At 35.7% G+C, this 14,772-nt stretch overlaps 1 protein-coding gene and 1 pseudogene across 1 annotated transcript in view; both read left to right on the top strand.

The window, feature by feature from the left end:
* LOC123626724 (putative coiled-coil domain-containing protein 144C) overlaps nucleotides 1-14,772 on the top strand; it is a 35,752-nt gene that overhangs the window by 1,911 nt on the left and 19,069 nt on the right. Inside the window, exons 2-4 of the mRNA XM_045535958.1 lie at nucleotides 970-1,063; nucleotides 3,498-3,571; nucleotides 6,409-6,572. Of these exons, the coding sequence (XP_045391914.1) occupies nucleotides 970-1,063; nucleotides 3,498-3,571; nucleotides 6,409-6,572 (332 nt within the window). The remainder of the gene's footprint in view (nucleotides 1-969; nucleotides 1,064-3,497; nucleotides 3,572-6,408; nucleotides 6,573-14,772) is intronic.
* LOC123626735 lies at nucleotides 9,187-9,270 on the top strand (annotated as a pseudogene).

Raw genomic sequence — 14,772 nt, 5'->3', positions numbered from 1 at the left:
AGCCTCCCGAGTAGCTGGGACTACAGGCATACGCCACCATGCCCGGCTAATTTTTTCTGTATATATTTTTAGTTGGCCTGATAATTTCTTTCTATTTTTAGTAGAGACGGGGTCTCACTCTTGCTGAGGCTGGTCTCGAGCTCCTGACCTCCTGCGATCCACCCGCCTCGGCCTCCCAGAGTGCTAGGATTACAGGCGTGAGCCACCACGCCCGGCCTTTCTATTCTTTTTTGAAGTTTATTTTTCATTGTGAAAGATTTAGTTTGGGTATCTCTAATGTTTGCTTACTTTACTTTTTACATCTCTAACATTTGCTTGGTTTTATTGAAATATGACATAAAGAAATGTTTTTCTTACTACTTCATCAGTTTATTCAAACATTCATACTATTAGTAAAAATTTTATTAAATTATATTAGGTATCTGCAAGCCCTTGTTTCCAAAATAGCACAGCTTGTTAAATGAGCTATTCATCCTGAACTTGACATATGCTGATGTTTCTTAGCATGCTAAGTATCTTATTTTAACACTAAAAATTTCTATAGCTAAAATTATGTTAAATATTTAATTACCTAATTATTACAGTAAGTGTATTAAATATATTTTTTAAATACTCTCTTATTTTTGGTGGGGATTGCAAAACACAGTTAGGTATTTTGAAGTTACTTCCTTGTTGAAATGTGCATACCCATTAATATTTTGTCTGTGAATATACTCCCTTTCTCATCCATTCTTGGTTTTCAGAGTCAATAGCCATAAATAGATAAAAGGTAAGCTTGATCTAGATAACATATGTGAGGTTTCCTATTGAAATGTTTTTTGATTTTCAATACATGCTTCTCTTATTTTTAAATCTAATTGCTTTTAAAATAGGAAAGTCAGATATTTTTAAGAATGTGATTATGAAATCTTGATGGAACTCATTGTTATTTTTTTAATTAAAACTCATTATTGATATTACTTTTTACAGAGTATCTCCCTGAATTTTCCACAGAATCATGGTGGTGATTTATGTGGGTCTGAAGTTAACAAACAAAAAAATACAGCCAATGGACAAGTAGAAGGTAAGAACCATATTTTATTAAAAGAAAGTCATTTAAAAGACTGTTTATTTAAAAACATGTGCACTGATAATATTCTACAATCCAAAAAATATCATCCAGCATCAAGAAGCAGGCATATGTAATCAAGGGTGTTCAACTAAAATAATTCTTCAGAAAAAGGAAGAGCAGAGTGTTAGAAAGGTGGGACCAATAGAAAGTGAGCTTCCAATACCAGAGTGTGTCAGAGAAATATAGCAAACATTTCTCACTCTTCTTATCTCCTTCACTGTTGGGAAGGTATGAAGGATTGAGGCACGTGAACCTGTAGAACTACATTTTCTGTCCTACAGAGGAATGGAAGCATATATAGTCAGCGATGCATGTGTATAATTCAGTGTGGTATGAAACGGTGTTACTTCATAGGATAGAATTATACAGTTCAAAATAAAAGCATTGGAAAGAAGAAGAGAGTAGGGTCAGTTATGGAGAGATCAGGGAAGATAGAGGCTGATAAACAGCACATTTGAAACATTATGACTTGTAATGCAGTTTCAGTTTGGGGGACATGATAGGGAGGAACTGGAGGCTAGATTCCAAAAGGGTCAGTTCAGGTAGAGGAAGGTGGAAGCATACTCAGTGTAGACCAGAGCGTCTCAAACTTTCATCAGTCAGCTGGGGACCTTGTTGAAAATGCACACTCTGAGTCAGCAGGTCTGGGATTCCGAATTTCTAATAAGTTCTGACCTGATGCTGGTGCTGGTGGTCCTTGGGTATAGACTTCCTTTTAGAGAAATCTGGAAGAGGAGCCATTGGATAACAGTTTAGACATTACAGGATTGGGGAAAACATTATTTATTTATTTATTTATTTATTTATTTATTTATTTATTTATTTATTTATTTATTTATTTATGTCTGAGCATGTTTTTAGCCAGAGGGGAAGGAGCCAAGTGATGAGGAAGGAGAAATTAGAGATGTAAGATAGTACTGCTAAATAAAGAGGAAAGATGTGGTGGGAATAATACATCAAAAAATGTAGAAGGGGTAGAATAAGGACCACAGATCTCGAGATGACTGTTGTGAAGGAAGAAGGATTGTGAGGGGGAAGGAGGGAAGAAAGAAAGAAGTTAGGAAGGTGATTTTGGAGTTGATGAGGAAACTTGGGAGGATTTCAGATGACTTCAGTATGTTCACACTCAAACAGAAGCTTAGATTATTGCTGCTCTAAAGGTTACTGGAAGCAGGAGGGAGTGAACAATAGTAACTTAATTTTCCTCCCCATAGCTGTCAGCCATCAAATATACATGTTGTATTAATATTAGTTAATCAAATGAGATTAATTTGAATACAGAAGCATCAGCTGCTTTTTTAACATAGCTGAATTTTTGGTAAGATAATTATTTCATAAAAGTCTTTTATTTTTTTTACAATTTTTTTTATAAATCTTTTTTTTTTTAATTTTGGCTCTTCATGGGGGTACAAAAGCTCAGGTTATATACATTGTCCGTGTCCCGCCCATCCCCCTGAGTCAGAGCCTCAGGCGTGTCCATTCTCCAGACAGTGTGCCTGGCATTCACCATGTAGTCATACCTCCATCCCCTCCCCCCCTTAAAAGTCTTTTAAAGACTACATGGTAACCAAACTAATTTTAGAAAGAAAGCAAATTATAAAGTTCATTCCTTAAATTCTAAAATTGTTATTTCAATATTGAAAACTTATTATGCATTTTTTCTTAGATGTGTTGTTGTGGCTTCTTGCATAAGTATATCAAGAAAGTTTAAGATGACTAATCCAAAGGATACAAGAAATGTAGGCATACCAGTAGCCCATATAACTAACATAAAAAATTAATATTTTCATTAACTAGCATTCTACCAATGAATCCAAGCTGATCAGAATACTTTTTCTGATGAGAGATGAATTATACTGTCAACTCAACTGCATTGCAACTGCGTACTTCCTAAATCATAGGATAAATTGAAGGACATGATAAATAATTACACTATAATGGTACAGCTAATTCTGATGGCTTGTGTTAAGATACGCTGTAGCCTTCTACCGTCAGCTTTGATGGCTATCCTCTCAGGGTCATGGTTTTCTCCACTGATTAATGATCCCTTTTCCTCTCATTGATCAGCATGTTCACACAGATCTATGCCCACTTTTCTATTGAGTTGATAAAAATAGCTAGTAGTTAATAGAATTTGTGAATGAATCTTTGAGATGTTGTATGCCGGGGACCAGGTGACATCTGGTGTCTCCCGAAGTGGTTTGTTGAAGGTTTTTTGTTTTTAATTAGAAGTATTTCTTCAGGAAGTATTCTATCACAGATTTAACTTCCTTTAAACTCTCAATTTATACAATAAAAATGTTATTTTCTATCTATTTCTATAAAGACTGCCTCTTACCTCACTCTTCTAAGTAGTCCATTTTAACTCAATGTGTGGATTTGTTAGCAGAAGAAGACCTAGAAGTGACATCGGAGGATGAGCAAGAAAGGCACGAAGAAAGTAAAAATAATCAGCCACAGGTATGTAAAGATTGAAATCTAAGTTTCTGACTTAACATCATTTTTAAAATTTCAGCTTATTATGGGGGTACAAAAGTTTAGGTTATGTATATTGCCCATGCCCCAACATCATTTTTTTAATAATGCAACTGGACTAAGCTTTTAGAATAAATAGTTCATGATTTACTATTTTATAATTTTAAAGCATTTAAAATAGTTATAAAACTTAAAATATTCTTAGAATATCTAGTAACTTATAGCTAATATTTACCTTGGAATTGAGGCAAATGTATTTGAGAATTTTGTTTGCTCTTCCATTTTTATAACCTCCTTACATGATAAAGAGGGTGACATCAAATATTGAATTATAAGCAATAGAAATTATGAGCAATTTAACAGTGATGGCCAATGAGTTGGATTCATGTCAAAGGAGTAACCATTGCTAGTGGCTCAAAATTTTCAGTTTTATATTGTCAATCATTAATGCTGTGGTTAAAGATTTATTCTGTCTTATGGTCTCTGATTGACTTCATAGTCTATGTCCAGGGGGAGAATGGGGTCATAAAGTCATCTCTACTGTCTGTTAAGAGAATCATACCTCTAAGAAGGGGACCTCTGGTGTTAGGGCACAAAGAACTTTCTAATTTGTTTTAATGTGGGAAATCATGAAATATTATTACATTTTAAAAGTCACTGTCATTAGCGGATGTTAGACTGATAGTGGCCTCAGGAAAAGAATTTCCAGATGGATCACATAATACAAGCAAGAAGCTTTTTGTTGAATGAAGCAACGGTGCACTCTCTCAAGAGTAAGAGTGGGGAGGCTTGAAAAGAGCATCCGCTTCAGGAGGAAGTGAATTTTGGTGTTTTCAAGTCTTACTAATTGAGGGGAGGAATATTCGTAACTAACAGACTGACTTGTACTAAGAATTTTGGTAGTAATTCCTAAAATTGGGTTCACTCACATTTTAATACTTTATATGCTTGTCTTTAAGCTGTCCTGGTGATTTTAGGGGTGGAGCAATTTTAAAACCACAATGTAAATAACATTACATTGGCCAAAGTTCATGTAAAATGACAGAGAGAATAATGACAAGCTAGCTGAAGCTGGTTCTTGCCTGTGGTGAACAGCCCCTCTAGTTAGCTCCTGCCTAAGGGTTATTTACTTTAACACCTGCACCCACTCTGCAAGCCCCCCCCATCTGATCTCAGCCCTGTCTCTGAAACTTCTCCTCTAAGGAAGACTATATTAGAACTAGTCTTAAACAGATCGTCCATCTGGATTCATGACATTGTCCTATTATGGCATACGATTTGAATTAAAATGTAAGATATTGCTTTTCTTTCTAATGGGTGTGTTGATTTTGGCTCCTAGTAATTTAGTGTCACACTCCCCAGTTAGCAATCTTTAGAAAAAGCACTGAAGTGCTACTCTTTCTATTTTCTCTTCATCAATTACCTGATCCATTCTAATTTTCTAATTATAAAAAGCTCATATGTAAAATGGAGTTATCTAAAGATACAATTGTATGTAGAAATAGATTATGTCTGTTATCTAAATGATAGGAGTTCAGAGTAATGTTCTCATAATCACTATTCCTTAATCAACCTAGGTTTCTGTATCATCCCTCTTCCAAGTGGCATATGGACCGGGAAGCTCATTTATCCATATACCACATAATCTTCTGAACAAGAATAAATGTAAAATAAGTTAATAAAAGTATGTAATAAAGTCTAGGTTTTTTTCACCCTTTGGTATCTTAAAGAGGAGTTGCATTTATTTGAACAATAAAATGAAAATGGAATGGGAAGGAAGCAGTGACTGAAAAGACATTAATATGTGTCTAACCTTGAGAATTGCAACGAATACGCCCAGCCAAACGCATCTGTTTAAAGTGCTTTTATGTATGCAAGGTTTATCTGTTTGACTCAAACTGTTGGAACTTATAATTCCACCGTGACCACTTTAAATATTGTTGACCAGAAATACACATACTTCCACATAGTTTTTAAAATCAGCAGTCTCAAATGTTTGTTGAATCAAACCTTTACATTATATTGCTAATAAGGTATAAGATTTAACATGTATGAATTCTATCATAGAAGTAGAAAAATCGTCAGCCAAAAATTTAGTATTTCACCCCAAAGTGGAAAGTGTGAGTTCTGTACATTGAGTTACTTATACTGTACATCTTCCAGCTATAAAATTTTATGGTTACTGAATGTGAAATTTGGGAAGCATCTCATTTTTCAGAACTCCACGCTAGCAACTCAGCAGTTGCACTCTGCTACTTGTGTTGTGGCAAACTTGGTTCATATATATTAGTGAGTACCTTCATTTTTTGATATCTCTGTATCCAAATGAAAAAAGAATGATAAAAGGCAGTGAGCAAAAGATTAACTTGCTACAGAAAAGGGAAAGCTTCCTTTCTGTTCCTGAAGCCTTACAGTGTTGCATCCTCTAAATCTGGCTATTGAATGTAAAATGCAGGCAGTAGGACAGAAGAAGACATGTTTTATGTCTTTGTCTTTTTCTTTCTGTTTCTGGGGGTGGAAATTCCTATTAGCCAGAGAAGAGTGGAGGTGAATAACAGAAAAATTAAAAAAAAGGGCCCTTGTAGAAATTTTAGAAAATTCTGTTTTTTTCAGTCAAACACAAATGAACTAGACTTTATAAAAATTTCAATAATACTATAATTATAACTATGTGTAATAATACAATTAAAGTAACCGCAAAATATTTAATGATTAAAAATGTGACAGTTAAGGTGAGTCAAGGGATAAAATCAATGAAAAGAGAAAAAATTATTTTTATTGATAAAGTAATAATTATTCTTACTATCAAACTTTCATTAAAGGTCAATGAAAGAGAGAAGCACAAAAGCAATAAAATGGCAGTATCAGAAAACCTATATGATGGTGCTGCTGATGACGGTGACGATGATGCATTACTTCCAGAAAGAAAGAGTAGGAAAACTGAAAGTGGGCAGTTTCCTAGGATGGAGAAAGAAGTGTGTGATAGGTAAGCCTGTAGCAATATTTAACAGTAGATAATTTTATTGTATAATACAGTTAATTCTAATTAGACCAATATTCATCATTAACAAATTTTATGCATTTCTTGGGTATATTCAGCCTTACTTGGTGATCAGAGAAATGCACATTAACAATGAGATAACATATTTTTCAATCATACTGGCATTTTGTTAGAAAAAGATAAGCAGTGTTGGCAAATATGAGGAGAATGCATTCTTATACACTGTTGGTAAATGACATTGGTAACTTCTTTCTGAAGTGCAATTTGGTAGCAAGTATCAACATTTCAGATATGTCACTCCTTTAAGCTAACAGAAGCTTCAGATCTGGGACTAGATCCTACAGGAAAACATGACTTGTGTAAGCACACATAAACACAAGTTAAGTATGTTTATTCTATGTTATACATAACATACACGAAACCAATATATACATAGATAGCATTTTCTTTTTTTTTTTTTTTGAGACAGAGTGTCGGTGTGTTGCCTGGGCTAGAGTGCTGTGGCGTTAGCCTAGCTCACAGCAACCTCAAACTCCTGGGCTCAAGCAATCCTCCTGCCTCAGCCTCCCGAGTAGCTGGGACTACAGGCATGCGCCACCATGCCTGGCTAACTTTTATATATATATTTTTAGCTGTCCATATAATTTTCTTTCTATTTTTAGTAGACAGGGAGTCTCGCTCTTGCTCAGGCTAGTATCGATCTCCTGAGCTCAAACAAGCCTCCTGCCTCGGCCTCCCAGAGTGCTAGGATTACAGGCATGAGCCACCATGCCTGGCAGATAGCATATGTTAAGGATACATAATATGTGTGTGTTAAGAATATTTATAGAAGTGCGTTAAGTATATACATGTATATGTATGTTAAAGATAGTTACTGTAACATCATCATATCAAAAACTTAGAGAAAGTCTAAATACCGTTCAATAAGGAAATAGTTACATTGTCATATCCATATCATAATGTCATATGCAACCATTGAAACAATGAGGTTGGATCTATAGTGTACTGATTATTTCACAGTTGACAGATATTTAAAACATTTAGTTTCATGACATATCTTAAGCAAATTGTGTTAGAATTCTTGTAATATCTGCTGAGGTTCAAAAGGAAGCCATGTGCTACACTGCAGCTCTACCTTGTTCCCAAGAAAACTGCTAGTTATTCAGTTGTTGGCTTTTTGTTCTCAATGTGTGAATGCTGACCTATTGGACCGTCACATTAATCCAGATATTGCCAAAGGATTGCATATCTATATTCCGTATAAACATTTCCATATTTTGGGTAAAACTTACTAAAATACATCAAAGGATCTTTAATCTACTAACCAGGTATTGGCCAACTCTTTCTGTAGAAAGCCAGATAGTAAATGATTTAGGCTTTGTGAACCACAGGGTCTCTGTTGTAGTCCACAAACTGTCATAGACAGTAAGTGAATTGACATGGTAGTGTCCCAGTTAAACTTTACTTACAGACAGTAGGCTTGACTTGGCCCCAAGGCCCCTAATTTGCTGACCCTTGTGCCAAAACCAAGGTGCTCCTAAAGCAGTGAATTTTGTTTTTAAAGATACCCTAACTGCATGCCATTAACCTTTTTTTTTAAAAAGATAACATGTGTCAGTATGCATCCCACCATATTTTCAACAGTGACTTCACATTACGTAACTTACAAAAATTCAGTTTAAAAATGAGATTATTTTCTGCATTTTCTCCTTTTATTCCTGTCGATGAATCAATATTTTAGTATGGATGATTGCTTTGTATATTTGATGAGTGTAAAATATCTTGTAGTTGGATCATTTTTCTAAAGGCAAAAATACTGCTGTTGAACATTTTGGTCTTTCTGTGGTCTTTTTTTTATAAGTATGAGCAAAATGATAATCGGCTTATATAATTGAGTAATGTTCAAGGTGTCTTGTATTTCTATAATTATTGCGAATCCATTACTTAATACCTTGGTCTGGCATTTTTAAAATGCCATATGTATATAACTTTGAAACCTATAAAGTGTGAAAATATACTATATAATTATTGTACAGAGATTGAAATATATAGCTAAACAAGAAGAACATTAGAGCATCCATGATCAGGCCACTTAGGTATGATGGTATTGAAAAAACTGTCTCTGCTCATGGACTTGAATTTCTTTTCCATTCATTCTTGAACTCATTCCAGCAATTTTCACCCACACCACTACTGCAAAGTTGGTTTTCTCAAAGTTCCTACTGATTTTCACTTTAATAAATCTCGATATAATTTCTTAGACCTCATTTTACAGAACCTATCAGCAATCTTTTCCCCAGTGAAAAGCTCTCTCCTCCGTAATCATTTTTTCCCTTGACTTTCAGGATATCACTCCTGGTTTTTCCTCCTTCCTCTCTAGTTCATCCATCTTAGTCTGTTTTGTGTGCTTGCCCTCACACCCCACCTTCTGCACATTGAAGTGTCACAGGGCTCAGTCCTCAATCTTCTTTCTCATGACTTTTATTACCTTGTGTGTGCTAATGGTTTCCTTAATTCCAGACCTATATCCCAAACTGCCTACTTGACCCCTCTCTTTGGGTAGCTGTTAGGTATCACAAAATTACCAGGTTGAAAATTGAGCTTTGTGCAGTGGCAGTATCATAGCCAAGGAGGTTTATCTGAGGCGCGATTATTGCTAATTGAAAACTTTTCCCAAATTTGAGCTACTGATGTTCTTCCTCATACCTCCCCCTCATGGAGTCTTTCCTACTTGAGTTAATGGCAACGCTTCCAGTTACTCTGACAAAGACCTTGGGGTAATCCTTGACACCCCCCCCCCCTCTCTCTCGTCTTTGACATCTAATATCTAATCTCTCAGCACACCTTGTCAGGCCTTCCTTCAAAATATGTGCAGAAGCCATTCACCACTTGCCTGTCTAAGCCACCACCATCTGCTGTCTAGATGAGTGTAACACACTGCTAAATGGTCTTTTTTTCCTAATCCTCTTTCCATCAATGCTTAACCCATTGCTCCTATTAAAACAAGTCAGATGATGTCATTCCTCTGCTCAGAATGTCCCCATTGCCTCCCTTTTCAGCCAGAGTATATGTCACCATTCCTCCTAATACCTAAAATGCTGTGCATGATCTGACCTTTAGTACCTCTGACTTAATTTTTCATTTTTCTATCCCTTTAGCTCTGCTACTGCCTCACTGAACTTCTTGCTGTTCTTAAATTGTCCAGGCACACCTCTGTACTTGGCGGTTCTCTCTATTTTAAATGGTTTCTCTCAGATAGCTTCCTGGCCACTTTTTGTCTATTCCTTCAGTTCTTTCCTTAACAACCATTTTCTCAGCAAGGCCTTTTCTAGACATGCTAACACTTCCACCATCCCTCTTCTCCCACACATAAGCATTTCATTAACCTGCTTTACCTTTTCTCCTCTAATATGCGATGTAGTTTGCCCGTCTATTCTGTTTGTTGTCATTGTGTGTTTCCTTCACTCTCATGATAGGACATTTGTGTGTTCACTGCCATATGCCCTGTGCCTAGAAAACAGCCTAGCATGTAACGTAGTAAGGAGCTACTCCATAGAATTGTATTAACAGTGTATGGACTTTACCCTGTGGGTATTGTTTTAATCATCAGACTAATTCTCATTTAAAATCACAAGAATGGAAAGACATGCACCACATGTACTTGCCATCAAATTGGTACTGACTGTTCAACACTAAGGTGCTCACATGGTAGTAATACTCATTGGGTCCTGGTCATGTGGAGGGTTGGGGGGATGAACCCACAACTGATGGAAGCAGAGCGGACTGTATGGGGGAAGGGCAGGCTTGTAGCCCTGGCTTGGGTGAGACAAATGCATTACATGTAACAAAAACGTTTGTACCTCCATGCTATCCTGAATTAAAAAAAAATAAAGCTAGAAATATTTTAGGGATCATTTAGTAGAGTAGGATTTTCATTTTTGTGAGCATCACTAGATTCCGCTGTAAGATTTATAAAAGCCAAAATCCCTTCATTAAAAATATGAACATAAGCACATATACAAATATTTTGCATTAATGCTATTTTATTTCATTATGAACTTATTTTTTCAAGTAAGTAGAATATTAAAAAAATTGTGAATAAAAAAGTGTGACATGGGTTCATTGTGACAATTTTACTTGGCAATTATGCATTTTTTGGATTCTTTTGGATATTTCTAATAAGCTATATTCTGTCTATTAATTTGTTTCCATTTAGGAAGAAAAGCCCAATAATGTGTTTACTCAGTATTATTTCTTTTACTGTAATTATGATCATTTTAAATATAGTAAGACAGATCAAAGGAATTGCAAACTGCGTTTGTGTTTTATTTTTTATTTTATTATTGTTTTTTTGAGACAGAGTCTCGCTCTGTTGCCCGGGCTAGAGTGAGTGCTGTGGCATCAGCTTAGCTCACAGCAACCTCAGACTCCTGGGCTTAAGCAATCCTTCTGTCTCAGCCTCCCAAGTAGCTGGGACTACAGGCATGCACCACCATGCCCGGCTAATTTTTTCTATATATATTTTTAGTTGGCCAGACAATTTCTTTCTATTTTTAGTAGAGATGGGGTCTCGCTCTTGCTGAGGCTGGTCTCGAGCTCCTGACCTCGAGCAGTCCACCCGCCTCGGCCTCCCAGAGTGCTAGGATTACAGTTGTGAGCCACTGTGCCCTGCCTCCATTTGTGTTTTATTAAGAAAAGTGAAATAGAAGAGAGGTAAATTTAATGTACTTAAAAAAATTCTTTCCAAAGGATGATGAGCCTTCAATATCTGAAAAAAGAAGATAAAGTTGGAATTTAATGCTTTCTCTAGTAAGAGAGCTATGCTGGTCAGGCACAGTTTCTTCTGACAGAGCAGCTGCTGATCTTATACGGGGTTTTGGGAGAAGTGGCATTTGAGGACTGGCAGCCTCTCAGAGGAATACATAGGCTGACATGATCTGTACTGGCACGGTTATTTGAGTGATGCAGTGGTTGAGTGCTGGGCACTCCCAGGCATGTTTACTGGAATGAGTTTGTGTCTGACGGGCTGTCTTTCAGAAGCAAGTGGCTGACATTGATTGGTGAATGAGGCCAGTGGTCACTGATGGATTGACTAGATTTAAAACTACTTGGGGGTGCCTACTTGTTACCATGGCTACAGATCACTCATTTTCTAAGTATGAGGACCAGATATTTTCTGTTTAAAAGTTGCCTTCTATGAACTATTTTCAAAATGAAAACTATTTGTTATTCTGGAATTGTAGACTTATTTTTACAGTTTGAGTCGAGGGCAATTGTTTAGTAATTGCTCCCAGGAAGATATTTTCCCCTACCACTTTGTTTTTGCCTGCTTAGTCTTAACCAGAGAAGTTATCTACATGATTTGTTTTATGACTGTTTTATCTTTGTTTTTGATATTTTTAGAGGCTCATGCTCAACTCCTAACATAATCTCTTGTGGGAAATTTCAGTTTCTTTGTAAATGTATATAGGTATATGATAGTGATTTTCTTACACATGTGTTTATTGCACAAAAAAGGTAAATACACTTTTCTGTTGGTGAATCCAACTATTTACATTACAATTAGCTAGGCTAAAAGTATACAAAAATTAATAAATTATTTTATTTTCAAACAAAATTATAGTTCATTACAATATTACCATTTTCAAACACTATAGAATGAAGTATAAGTATTCTAAAAGTAAAGATTTCCCCCAAGATATTTCCCGATTCCTTACATTCATGTTATATGTACTTCATGCTATTTTATAGCTTTTGAAATGAAACATTATCATACTTAAACAGAAAACCAAAAATATAGCACAAATCTAATTATGGCCCCTGTGCCTAAGAATCATTGCTTGTAGGCAGTGAGCTCCAGACTTTCAGGGTAGCATTCAAGGTTAGCATATCATTCACCTCTCATCATTTTCTTCTATGTCTTTTATACTTTTCCTTTCAAGTTCCTAAGAAACACCTAGACACCCTGTCCCTAATCTCTGTGCTCACATTCTTTCTTAAGCAGGTTGGCTTTCTCCTACTTTTTGCCTGGTAAGCTCCTTTTACATTTTGTCTGTTCCGTGAAGCCTTCGTTGTGCTCAGATAGAACTTTGCTGAAAGATCCACTCTTAAGTATCCCATTGTATCATAATTGCAATTTACTTGTTTTTTGAAGCAGGGAATATACATTTCCTTGCATGTTGTTGGTATTTCATAACTGTTTTTTGAATTAATAAATGAATTGAAATGGAGAAGACTCTTAATTTTCTAAAAATTGTCTCTATATTGTCAATATAACTATTAGAAAACATTATCTCTTTTATGTGTTTTTTTTAAAGTATTGGTCCTGCATTGCAGTATAAGGGAAGTAAAGAAAAATGAAAATGAAAAATGGACCTCAAACGAATCTGTGATGAGCAATGTATGAGAAAGCCAGTTTAGTAACTGGTGGTGTGAATGACAGAACTTGAAGTGAAATAGAATGAAGGAAGATAAAATCTATAAGTCCTTTATGTCCTTGTGAAAGAATGTCAGCAGTGATTACTTTCACTGGAAATAGAATAGTGTAGTCTGCCAAAGCTAGAGAATACTCAACTGTATCAATGCTGTGGAATGATTAATTAAGATGAAGACAAGTGAACTTGGACAAGGAGCAGTTTCATAAATGTTCGCCATGGAACCCTGACTGTAGTGGAGAGCATAGACAACTCTCGAGTGAAATGTTCCTGGGAAAGGCAGTGGAGAAATGGGAGGTAACTGAAGAAGAATGTGGAATTCAAGGGAGTTTTCTTTCTTTATTTTAAACTGGAAGCTTTTAGAGAGTATATCTGTATGCTGTTGGGAATGATCCAGTAGAGAAGGACATGTATGTGAAATTTAATTTTGTTTACATGTCTAAGCACTACAAAGCTTGATACATTATGTTTTGACCATTTGTAGTAAATGAATTGTCCTTAGAAGTTCTATTCATGTATGATTTTATAGTAGGATGTTATTTCTTCAGAATTGGTTCAGAAATGAAATAGTCTAATATAATTAAAGATGCCAATGATGACCTAAAAGTTAAACTATAATACATAGATTTTAAAAAGTGTAGTTATAAACCTACAAACACTTAAGCCATACTTGTTACAGTTTAAACATTCATTTTTAACTGTATATATTACAGTATCTTTGCCAGTAGCATAACGAATACCTATGATTTGGTAAGGTGCTCTAAATTATCAGGTATATGTGTCAACTTTATAATTATTTAGATTCTGGGGGGAAGGGGAGGTTTTTCTTCAAGTGCAAAAAAAAAACAAACTCTTACTATCTACTACAGGTTATTAGTTCTGGATTATAAAGTTCTAAAGTATAAAAAACAGTTTCCTTGTACCAACAGTGTCATTGATATGTATTATGTGCTGAATAAGTATTTGTTGAATGCATGAATGAACAGTTGAATAGATGAATGAATGCCTGTTGATGACTTTCTGTAGAAAAAATAAATTTTTAGTTTATTAAAAGTAGGTTTCCAAATTTGCCTGGGTATAAAACCTTTTGAGAAAACATTTACAAGATTCAGAAATCATTATATATGATTTTAGCCAGAAATGGAATGATAATATGGTTTTCTCTGCTATCCTCTAACCTTTTAAAAAATATTTATTTATTTAATTAATTTCAGGATATTATGGGGGTACAAACATTTTGCTTACAAGTGTTACTTTCACAGCATATGGTGAAACCCATGCTTTGGAGCCAGAAACCTTGAGTTTGAATGCTGGGTCTGCTATGGACAAGATTTTTTTATGTGTGTGTGGAGACAGAGTCTCACTCTGTTGCCTGGGCTGGAGTGCCATGGTGTCATGCTAGCTCACAAAAACCTCAAACTCTTGGGCTCAAGCTATCCTCCTGCCTCAGTCTCCCAAGTAGCTGGGACTACAGGCACGTGCCACCATGCCTGGCTAATTTTCTCTCTATATATTTTTAGTTGTCCAGATAATTTCTATTTTTTAGTAGAGCTGGGGTCTCACTCCTGCTCAGGCTGGTCTTGAACTCCTGACCTCGAGCGATCCACCTGCCTCCACCTCCCAGAGTGCTAGGATTGCAGGCGTGGAGCCACCGCACTCGGCCTATGGACAAGCTGTGTGAGCTTGAGCAAGTTCTGTGGCCTTTCTGTGCCTAGCTTCTTCCTTTATGAAATACCTAATGTGTTATCTAC

Source organism: Lemur catta, chromosome 22, assembly GCF_020740605.2.
Source record: "Lemur catta isolate mLemCat1 chromosome 22, mLemCat1.pri, whole genome shotgun sequence".
Taxonomy (NCBI): Eukaryota; Metazoa; Chordata; class Mammalia; order Primates; family Lemuridae; genus Lemur; species Lemur catta.
The sequence above is the reverse complement of the archived record's forward strand: the minus strand, read 5'-3'. Positions and strand labels throughout refer to the sequence as shown.